The sequence below is a fragment of the Phascolarctos cinereus genome, unplaced genomic scaffold (genome assembly GCF_003287225.1).
Source record: "Phascolarctos cinereus isolate Bilbo 61053 unplaced genomic scaffold, phaCin_HiC Scaffold_726;HRSCAF=1367, whole genome shotgun sequence".
NCBI lineage: Eukaryota > Metazoa > Chordata > Mammalia > Diprotodontia > Phascolarctidae > Phascolarctos > Phascolarctos cinereus.
Genome location: NW_027556098.1, coordinates 262,645,995 through 262,658,096, shown reverse-complemented (window position 1 = coordinate 262,658,096; position 12,102 = coordinate 262,645,995). Strand labels below are relative to the sequence as shown.

Sequence of the window (12,102 nt, the reverse complement as noted above, 5' to 3'; positions counted from 1 at the left end):
ACAGGCAAACTTCTTCTGTAAAGAATACAGTGACCATGTTTTTAACAGTCATGCTGTTGACTGAAAGGTCTAAAGGTTACGAGATTCCATTGCACTTATTTTTTGGCTACAGAAAGCATTTGATCTTGTATGGCAAAATACCACTCTGTTCCAACAGGTGCCTCCCATAATGTGGTGATCATACAGAGTTCCTTGAAAGATTCAAGAACAGAAATTACTGTTTGGTATAAGGCTTAAAATGAAAAGGTATTGTGCTTGCCATAGATGTGTACCACCACTGTGGAATGTCCATTGTAGCGTCCAAACTAAAGAGCCCTTCCGCAGAGATGATGTATGTGGTCCTCTAGATATTTCTTTTTGTAGATGCCATTATTTTGATATCTTCAGCCCAGAGCATTGCAAAGCCACCTAAATGAGACCCATAATTACTCTTAAAGTGTTTTCCCATTTAGGAATAACCAAGTGGTGAAAGAATGCTTCATTAGACTATAATTTGCAGTTGGATGGGTAATTCATGGAGCTGGTCTGTTGGTATCTGTGTTTTGGACAGACACTATAGACAGTTGATTAGAGTTGAACAAGAGAAGAGCAAGTTGAATTGCCTTTGGGACATTTCATATTTCTTTGACTGATCCTAGAAATGAAGGGCCCTCTTTTTTTTTTTAAACATTGTTAATCTTCTGGTGGTGTATATCTATGAGTCATGGAACACTATAGTTTATGAAGAATTGAAGTTGAGGATCATCCAAAGGGCAGTGGAGAGTATGGTGCATGGTGAGTGTGAGGATGCTATAATACATTGCAAATCCAATTATGCAGTAGAAATTATGTAAAAAATGTCATCAGAGAAATATATGACTAGAAAAAAAAGGTAGGCTATATTCATAGTAAGAGTGAGAGATGGGGCAGCTAGGTGGCGCAGTGGATAGAGCACTAGCGCTGGAGTTGGGAGGACCTGAGTTCAAATTTGGCCCTAGACACTTACTAGCAGTGTGACCCTGGGCGAGTCACCTAACCCCAGTTGCCTTAAAAAAAAAAAGTGAGAGATAGTTGATAGTTATCACTTAGTGTGCATATTTTTGATTTCAGTGCTGTCCAGAGAATGTGAGGAAGCCTCCTAGTACATTGGTTGAACAAACCAGATTTATTGGAGAGCAGAGATAAGAATTGTATAGTATTGTAAAGCATGGACAGGTTGAGATTTACTGCATTGGAAGCAGTATCTACAGTGATAATAACAGAGTTTTATTGAAGAATTTCTCCTGTATGTCCTTTAAGACCAAATTTAATGCATAATTAAAGTTAGGTAGTTAAGTGGGTAGAGTACTGGACCAGGAATCAGGAAGACCTGAGTTCAAATCCAGCCTTGGATACTTGCTAGCTGTGTGACCCTGGGCAAGTCACTTAACCTCATCTATAAAATAGGGATGATAATTATAGCACCTACCTTCCAGGGTTGTTGTGAGGGCTAAATGATATAATATTTATCAAGTACTTTGCAAATCTTACCATATAAATGCTAGATGTTATTTCTAATTGGATATTGAAATGATTAAAATTTTTCTTTACATAACTCGAAGGAGTAAAAATGAATAGGATATAAACATGGTGGATTTGAGTAATCACAGTATTTGGTTAAACATTTAATTATTATTAGTTTTTATTTTGTTTATTTGACTTTCTGGAGATTAGAGGTATTACTTGAGATAAGGGAGGAGTGATGAAAACAATGCCAACCATCATGTTAGTAGTGCCCAATAAGCGTTGTTTAAAGAAGAATACAAAGTGAAAATTGACAAATTACTATAAAAGGTGCCTGGTGATGAATTTTCCTGAAAATTCACTGGCCTTTCATTGAAGACTATATTGTTAACTGGAAAAATAAGCAGGAAAGGGAAAAAACAGAGTTGAGTAATTGACCTACCTTTGATGATAGCTGCAGCCTCCCTTTAATAATTGTTTTATGAGTAACCATGAACTCACCCTCCCCCCCCAAAAAAAATTTTTTTTTCTCCTGTTAGCCAGTTTTATGGCAGTAAGCCTCTCTGTACTTAGTAGCTGTGTAGGCCTCAGCCAGTAGATATAGTCTTTTACCAAGACCATACAGCATACTGGATTGTCTTTTAAAGAAATTGCCCAGTCCATTTAACAGCCCCAAACTTCTCCCTGAAATGAAGGCCTCTATTTTTAACACTACTGTCTTTTTGAAAATGTCATATGACTATTATATATGCCAGGGTCTCTAAAGAATTGAAGTTAAGAATTACCCAAAAAGGCAGTCGAAGGAGACATGTAGATGTGAGTAGGCCATAATCTGTTACAAATGAGAAATTATACAGATAAAGCTTGTGCAAGATATTATAAGGAAAAATGTATGACAGAAAACAAGATGGCTGGTTATATAGGGAGATTAAAGAATTATTGATAGCTTATGGTCTCCAATTCCGGCTTTGTAGAACTTGTCAGTGGTTGTGCTGTCTTGGCACAGCTTTTAAGGACCCAAAGGGTCCTTTGTCTCTGTGATCCTACTGTTTAGAAGTAAACCCCAAGGACACCAAAGACAAAGAAAAGTCCCATATACAACAGAACATTCATAACAGCTTTTTTTTTTCTTGTTGAAAAGTACTGGAAACAAAGTAGATTACTGTTGATTAACAATGGCTAAACAAATTGTGGGACGTAGATATAATGGAGTATTACTAAACTGTAAGAGATGATGAATGTGAAGAATTTTAAAAAGCATGGGAAGATTTAGATGAACTGACACAGTACAGTAAGCAGAATCAAGATAATATTCATGCTTTTAAGCTACTAAAGCTTAAAAAACTACAGTAAGATTTTTGGAACACCCTGTATATATATGATGGCTACAGTGTAAATGGAAAGAATGAAAAACTGAACTGAATGCTTCATCATGCGTCTGTATGTGTTGTCTCTCCATTAGGATGTGAGCTTTTTAAGAACTAACTTTATTATTTGTATCCTCAGCACTTAGCATAATGTTTTGCACATAGTAAATGCTTAATAGATACTTTAAAATTCATCAGGTTATCCCCAAAGAAGAGATGATAAAATGTACATATGTATATATGTGTATGTATATGAATATGTATACAGAGATATATGTATACATATGTACACACACACACACATATATATATATATATATACACACACACACTCTCATACATACGTACACACACACAGATACAGAGACAGCGAGGATCAGATTTGGTTGAAGTGTTGGTTAGTTTTGCTGAACTATTTTATTTTCTTCCCTTTTATTTTATTACATGGGAGAGGTGGACTTCTGGATATGGAGAGGAGGGGACGAAAGATACTTTGGGATGGAGGTGATATGTGTGTGTGTACACACACACACGCACACAAAGGATATCAGTGAAATTAAATAACAAGGAAAATAAAGGGAAAAAAAAGTAGTATTACCTCCATACTACGATGGAGATGTTAGGTACAGCTTTTAATTAATTAACAATAAAATGTTGAGTTAATTTCCAGAATAGAAATTGCATTTTAAATCCATTCATTAATTCAGTGAACGTGTTAATTCAACAGGTTTTTAAAACTAAATTGTGTACTTTTTGTTGTTTATTCTTAAATCAGCATTTTCAACTTTTTAAAAATAAATTATATTTATTATTCTTTTAAAGCTCAGAATCACTTTTTTCCCTACATTTGTCCAGTTGATAGTTTCTATTTAAATGCTTTAACAGAGAAGGAAAGAATGCTTTTGACATTAGGAAATAGAAGTTCTAGTTTCTCCTACTTAGTAGGTTTATGACTGGTAAATCACTTCCTTTCTCTTGGTCTATTTCCTTGTTTGAAACCAGAATGTGAAACCTTGCCTATTTAAAGTCATGAACATAATGGGATGGAGAATGGCTGTAGGATCCCTCCCCAGTACTTGTTGTGATTCTGTGACTTAGATTTTTAAGCATTGTTTGGGCTGCAGATGAGTAAAGGTTAATGTTAATGATAGCAATTTTCAAATACTGTCAAGTTTGTTGTACAGAATAATTAGTGCAAAAATGCTGACTATTGCCCAGTGCAACAAAATAGCTTTGAAATGAAAACACATCTCATTGGGAGGCCAGTGATGCTGTATGCACAGACTGAAACAAAATGTTTTTTTCAAGTAAAGGGTAAAAATGGTATCAAGTAATGAATCTACCAAATTTGTTTAAGTCCCAAAAGTCATTTTTAGGCAATACACAGTAGCCTGGCACTGGTTAATTAAGTACCTAAGTAGCAGTGCTGCTGTCAGAGTCAGACCTGATTTCAGCTCATGATTCATTTAGGGGTGGCTGTGACTAGACCAGTTACTTGACCTCCCAGCTTCGAGTTACTCTTCTGTTAAATGAAAGACTTGGCCTTGGTGCTGGTAGGTCAGTGTGTGGATCCTTTGACTTCCCTTGTACAGACAGGGAGGTAAAGGCCCTTCTCAGGCTTCACATTGGTTAGACAGCGCAGCAACTTTTCCTGGTTTGCCCTGCCATGAAGGAGGAAGCGTGATGTATAGTGGGGTCTGCAAAGGGATAAAGATGTGGCATATTTCTTTTGTCTTCCTCAAGTGTTGTGTAAATTTCACGGCAAAAAAAAGTCAAGGGGTGAAAACTTGATTAGATATTTTGAGGATTGTTGTGCTCTTTTCAGCATTAGTTTCAGGGCAGAGAATTTTATTTAGTGGACTGTGAGCCAGAGAGAGAATTAGAGTGAATTGTTTATAGTAGCATTTTATGGTAGCTTAAATTTAAAGCATTTAAACTTTTGATGCCACTATGATTTGCTCATGATTTTGCCTGTTCGTAGTTAATATATTTTTAAGGATTTCTTTTCTCATTCCAAAAAGCAACTGTTTAAAATCATTTGCTTTCTCCTTAAACCCCTTACTGCCTCCCTACGTACAGCAAATAGTCTCTAGCTTCACTGAGCTTAAGGCTATCTAATGGGAGTTTGCTCAGTTCCCCTCCTCCATTCCTCAAAACTTGTGAGCATTGTTATCCATTTTTTCCTCCTGTCTCAGGAAAAGGTATCTCTAATCCAGCTATTATGTACCCTTTATTGCATCCCCTTCCACTTTCTCTAGGACCTTATTCCAGTAATCATTTTCCCCCTCTCTCCCATGTGTCTTATTTTATTTTAAATTTTTCTTTATTTTCAAAAAACTTATTTTGTTTTAATCGGCCAAGATCCACACTCTCATTCTTCCCCTAACACCCCCACCCCCCTCCCCAAATCCCCCATCCCCTGCCCCACACCCAGTTGGAGTTCAAGAAGAAGAGGAGGACTGAATATGTAGATTCGGTAGCAATATGCATTAGAGATAACTGAACCCTTGGAAGCCCATTAGGTTTGGTGGGAGCATAGACACTGAAGACAGCTTGGAGGTACACCTGTGCTTGGTGGTAGAATGTAATAGAATGAGAAGAACCAGTAAGATGGGGGAGAGAGAGTATTCCTGGAGAAGAGAGGTGGTCAGTAGTGTCAGAAGCTGAAGGAAAATCAAGAAGGATGAAGGCTTTTTTTTTTTATTAGGAAAGTTTATCGGTCATCTTGGAATAAAAGGTTTCGGGTGTGTTTGTGTCCAATTTCCAGAATTGGAAGCCAGATTGCAAGAGGTTGGGAAAATGAGTGGGAGGTAAAGAAGTGAAGGCAACAAATGTGATATCTTTTTCTAGGAATTTGGCTGTAAAAGGGAGTAGTATGATAATATAATAGCTTCAGGGGTGGGGGTCAAAGTGAAGGGTTCTTAAAGCTGCATTTATAGGTAACAGGGAAGAAAAGCCAGTGAATAAGAAGAGATTGAAGTGAAAGAGAATAGGTGATTTGACAGGGCAAGGTGATGTAAAAGATGGAAGGGGGTAGTGTGGAGGAGTTGGTGTTGACAAAGAGAAGGGCCAGCTCAGACATTGGAATGAAGGAAAAAATTGGATTTGATATTGAGGTTTGTTTAAATGATAAAGAGCGAACTCGGGGTGAATGAGCTTATTTTCTCAGTATAGTAAAAGGTGAAGTCCTCTTCTGGGAGACATTTAGAATGCTTCCAAACTTCATTCCATTTTGATGTGTCCTCTCTTTATGTGTTGTCCATTGAGATGAATTGACTGGCTGTCTGTTCCACAACTCAGTATTCTATCTTTCTTTTGTCTCTCTCCTCATACTCCAGCTCTTGACATCATCTGTAGTTTTCTTCAAAGATCAACTCAAATGTTCCCTCTCACACAAGGCTTTCGCTAAACAGTTTAAGTTTTACAAAAAATTGTCCTGTGAAATTGGTTGTATACATATCATTATTAAAATTTTATAAATAAGGAGGCTCATCCTTAAAGAAGTTAACTAACTTACCCGTGGTCACATCACTGGGAACTGTGGGATTTGAAAGCACACAATCTGATTTCAGTAACCTGCTTTACTTAATATCCAAACTCTGCACAGGCATGTGCAGTGGATGTCTCCAAGTAGGGGGTGTTAACATTCAAATAATTTTTAACACTGCTGTCCTTCTTCAATATTTTCTTTTTGTTTTATTTTTGACTCTTCCTTTTCCTTCACCATTCATTTCTAGCCAATCATCTCCCAAGTTCTGTGGATTCTGCTTTCATACTACCTGACATCCACTCCCATTATGATTTCATTTCCCATTATCACCACTCTAACTCCTTCTTACCATATTCTGGAACTATTACAATTTAGTTTCTTTCCTTCCACCTCCTGCCAGCCACAGAGTCAGGGGGGGAAGAAAGCCCTTGTAACAAGTATTTATGGTCCAGCAAAGTAAATTCTTACATTAGCTATATCCACAAATATTTTTGCCTCGAGTCTGTCAGGAGGTCCTCTGAATGTGGGTTTGTCATTGCATTGATTAGACTTCTTAATTCTTCTTAAGTTTGTCTTTACAGTGTGTTGTTAATTGTATAGTCTTCTGGTTCTGCACGCTTTATTCTGCATCAGTCCTTACAAATCTTCCCAGCTTTTTCTAAAACCATCCTTTTTGTTATCCCTTGTCTTGTTAGCTCAGTAGTATTGTTACATAATGTTTATATCTGTTCTCCAGTTAATGGGCACTCCATTTACAAAAGGAGTTTCTATAAATATTTGCGTGTGTGTGTGCTGTTCCTCTTTTTAAAAATCTCTTTAGGGCATCATCTAAACTTTATTTCTGGCAGATTTATTTCCCAGTAGTTTTTGTTAAATAGTGAGATCTTACCCCCAGTAGCTTGGGGCCTTTGGGTTTATCGAACACTAGACTCTGCTAGATTTGTTTTCTTTTGTAAATTGTGTATTTAAGGTATTCCAATGATAGATATCTCTAGTTTAAATTAGTACCAAATTGTTTTGATGATTATACTTTGGGATTTAGTATTACTTAAGGCCTCCTTCCTTTTCACTTTTTTTTTCATTGTTTTCCTTTAGATTTTTGACTTATGTTTTTCTTAATGAATTTAAACTATAATTTCTAAGAAGATTATGGTGCTTTAGGAGAATTCGCTAATTATTTCATTCTGTGAGTTTGTGTATGAAAAGATTTCATTGTTCTCTTTGTTTTTATTTAGGTTCTGGAATTCTCCTGTTTATTTTCCATGCAAACTTTTTTGGTAAGGAAGTCATTGCTCGACTTTGTGGACCATGTAGTGTACAAGCTGTAGTTTTGAATGACAAATTTCAACTTCCTGTATTTCTGGTAAGATTTGTGTATATGTAACTAAATTAAATTACTTTTCTTGGTCTTTCTAATATCATTTATAAGAGTTAATAGGATTCATGGTATTGTTTAATACTGAAGGACACATTTTTTCCATTTTACAAGTCAATCAGAGTTCTTAGTTAATAGATGTATAGTAAATCCTTGCTTAACCAGTATTTCAAGGAATGAGTAACTAACCATCATTTAATCATAAAAATTGAATTAAATACAAAATCCTAATTGTTTTAGCTTTTATTAAAAAAATTATTTAAACATATTAGTTCAAAATTCAATCTTAGCAAATACCGTGATGAAAATAATTGAGTAATTCTTCGATAACCATTTAGCACTACATACAGAGTAATCATGCTGGACATTAGTTCTTATTCTACTATATAGAGATGTAGAAGGACTAGAAAACTGACTAAAAGTACGCTAAACACAAAGCCCCTTTGCCCCTCTCCTCAGTAAATCTCTGATAAGAAGTTACTTTATCAGAGGCAGCTAAGTGCCGCAGTGGATAGAGCACAGGCCTTGGAGTCAGGAGGACCTGAGTTCAAATATGGCCTCAGTCACATAACACTTGATAGCTGTGTGACTCTGGGCAAGTCACTTAACCCAAATTGTCTCACCCCCCCCCCCAAAAAAGTTATTTTCTAATCATTTGTTTTATCCTCATAAATAACATGGGAACCAAAATCCCCAAATGACATTCATTTTATGGTTCTGGTAATGTGAAGTTTTGCCATACTCTTGAAATATTTTGGCAAAGGAGTTCAGTTATGACTTTCTAGCATCATGAAAACATGGTGCATGTGCATTGCTTATGACTTTTCAAATAATGCTCCAAGATCTGCTTCATAACTTTTCTAAAGTATCTTCATTATGATAAACTTGAATGTTTCTCTTTGATCCCCTTGGATCTGAATCATAATGGAACCTTGCTGTCCTCTGAGTCATTATAAGCTACATAAATAGATTTTTAATGATTTGTTTTTACAGTCTTGGCATACATGGAGTTGTTTTCATATGTGTTCTGATTAATTTTCTTTTGTTGCTTTCTAGGATAGCCATTTTGTTTATTCCTTCAGTCCTGTTGCAGGCCTCAATAAACTTTTTATACGCCTGACAGAAGCACCTTCTGCCAAGGTAAAAGATCTTTTCCTAGCCAAATCAGAATCTCATTTTAAGTATTTGAAAATGATTCCCAACCTATTTGGAAATCCTATCAGTTCCACTTTCCATTTCCATATCTATTCCTGTTACCTAAAGGGCTAACAAGATAAGTTTGCAAAGTTAGCAGAATTTCTTATCTCATTATACAAATATTGAAAACCTACTAATAGAGGCATTCCAGGTGTACCAATCATAATCAATTTCTGGAAAATTAACATTAAATGAAACACTCTTTTGGGGTAGATGCAGCGTTATGATTTGTTGCTCAAGTGATTGTTGAATTACATTACAAGCAGAGTTTTGTAACATGATAATAATGTTCAGTTATACTTGCAGAGTGATGTAGTTATGTACAGTATGCTTGTTTATTTTTCTCCATGATATGTTTTTCTCTTTGAGAGGGAGCAAATACTTATTTATACTAAAAAAAATGACAATTTTGTCTTTCCTTTCATAGGTAAAATTGCTTATAGGTGCATACAGAGTACAATTGCAGTGACCAAAAAAAGGCAGTGATAAGGATCATGATGAAGTTATTTTTGAACCTGATACTGGTTACTTCAGTCTGATAAAGCAGTTTGGAATACTTACTTCTGGCACATCAACACTTTCAAAACAATATTCTGCTGCCTTTCTTTTAAAAGTTTTTTTTTTCTGCAACAGCTTGCTGATTATTATCTGTCATCTGGTATGTTCACTGCGGGGGGTGAGGGGTGGAGTGGGGAATGATACATGGTTATCTGATATTTTGTACAATATAGATGTAAGTATTTGTGCCAATACCTTAAATATTGATTTCCCTTGTTATATCCAGACTGCATATTTTAGCTTTTCCACAATGTGGAGTGGTGCATATAATAATTATTTAAGAAAATTAGATGAAAGATTTTTTTAATCCTGAAATTTTCTACTAGTCTTAATTAATGTTTCTGTGTTTAAAAATGAAATGTAAAACCGTCACATGCATAGATTTAGGGACGTGTGTCACATCTGAAAGTTGCTGCTTCTCTTTTGATGGCTAGACTCTGAGTCACTGAAGATCTAAATACTAATTGGACCTGTTATCTTAGATGTTTCTCTAGGCAGAGTGGTAGACATGTTTAAAAACAGGTCATATTCTAAATTTATTTAGAAAGCATGGAAAAAATTAACTGGGTTAGCTGATTCAGGTTACTCTGTTATAACATCATAAGCATACAGGTTATAGTGAAGATTAATTCCATAAATTTAAAGTTATGCTTTATTCATAGTAATGTATTGAAAGATATTTAGATGATAAATTGGGATGCTTATAGACAAACCAAGAATAGTATTGACCAGATTTGGGGTATTATGAACCTTTTAAAGGGATATAATTTAGCTCTGTGTTTCAAACACTTAGGTAACTTGTTACCTATCTTTGTTCAAATACTTTAATCAGAAAATTTTTTAAATTCAATTGGAAACATTTTAAAATCCCAACTGTGCCTTGCTGTTCTGGTTGTTCCATGGAATTTAGATACCACAATGTGCCTCTATGCTTAGCAAAACTATAGTGAACAAATACTGCTTAATGCTCACTGTTAAAATGGTGTGATTATATTATAAAATACCCTTTTAAGAGCTGATGTTTTGCAACCACTAATCTATTTCATTTTAAGTTATGGGAAAACAGATGAAAGATTTGTTGTTTTTTTTCCTTAGTTTTAGACTAGTTTCTGCAATATCAAACTATTATAGTTTTAATGAAATGTATTTCAATTTTTTGGAATGTCACATTATGCTAAATAAAATGACAACAACAACTCACTTTTATATTTCATTTATCCATTGTTACTTTTCATCCAACTACTGCTTATCTATCCCATATTTTATTTGACATATCAGAATATGTGCTGATAATTCTTTGCAGTTTCAACAAAAATACTTGTTACTATTCATATACTTCTATATCTTAAATCTTAGGACAACAGCAAATACTGTTTTTTTAAAAAATGACACTGTGGTGATGGATACACAATAATTGTTAGAACTGGGCTTTCACAACAAGATTGAAACTTGGTTAAAGGGTCTATACATTTTTATTTTAGAATTCATAAAATCAGTTACCTAAATCATCCATCTCTTAAGGAACCTACAGTCTAGAATGGAAAACATAGAGGTGTTAAAAAATAAATATTGCCACATGTGCTAAGTAAGCTTCAAATCACTGTTGAGAAAAATGGCATAAGAGAAGAAGGGTGACAAAAGTCAGTTTTGCAAAGGGGCTTAGGGAAGATCTCACAGATAAAGTGAATTTAGGCTGGTCTGTCAAGAGCTGACATGGTTTCAGTAATTGGAGAAGAAGTAAGAGGCTATTAAAGTAGAAGGAACAGTGTGAGCCAGAGGCACATATTCTCTGGACATTAAGTAGACAGATTCCATTAAAGACTAATGAGAGATAAGATTAGCCAAGCTACATTAGGACCTGTTGATGACCAAGCTAAGGAAGGAGTTTTCTCCCATCAGATGCCTTTGAGCTGGGAACCCACTGTTTTATAGGTGGCAGAAAAATAGTAATACATTTCTAGACTGTTTCCAGTAAAATGTCAAATGAAGAAGATTCCATTCAACTTGGGAAATGTATGTAGTTGTATTCACAATAGCTTTTGTTCATAAAAATATCTACAAATGGGTGTCACTTTAAAAATGCAAATATCCAGAGAACATTGGAGTAAACACTGTGAATTTGGGGAGGGGGGGAATCTGTTTTAAACTAATACCAAGCTAATATCAACCACCCTGAGAAAACTGAACAGTTTTCTAACTTACTAACCTGTTGCTGCCCTTGCCCCAGTATCTTCTGACCTACAGGATACATTTCAGATCTTATTTTTGGTACTTAGTAGTTGTATTTAAGTGAGTAAATCACTTCATCTCAGTAAGTCAGGGGTTTCTTAACCTTCTCTTTAATGTTGTGGACTCCTTTGGCAGTCTGGTAAAGACTCTGGACCGCTCAGAATAATGTTTTTAAATATGTAAAATAAAATATATAGGATTATCAAGGAAGCTGATTGTTCTGAATTAGAGACCTCAGATTAGAGCCCCTTCTCTAAGCCTGTTTATCTGTAAAATGAGGATAATAATACCTTTAGGAAGTGAGTGTACTAAATGAGATAAAAGTGCTTTACTAATCTTAAGATACTCTATAGATTTTTTGGGGGGGGGGCGCAGGGAGAGGCAGCAAGGAAGTCACTTCCCCT

The 12,102-nt window shown here is 35.3% G+C and overlaps 1 protein-coding gene across 1 annotated transcript in view; it reads left to right on the top strand.

Moving 5' to 3' along the window:
- Positions 1-10,669, top strand: part of MPHOSPH8 (M-phase phosphoprotein 8) — a 57,265-nt gene extending 46,596 nt beyond the window's left edge. The window contains exons 12-14 of the mRNA XM_020968781.2: positions 7,575-7,702; positions 8,771-8,854; positions 9,339-10,669. Of these exons, the coding sequence (XP_020824440.1) occupies positions 7,575-7,702; positions 8,771-8,854; positions 9,339-9,380 (254 nt within the window). The 3' untranslated portion in view covers positions 9,381-10,669. The remainder of the gene's footprint in view (positions 1-7,574; positions 7,703-8,770; positions 8,855-9,338) is intronic.
- Positions 10,670-12,102: the final 1,433 nt, after the last annotated feature.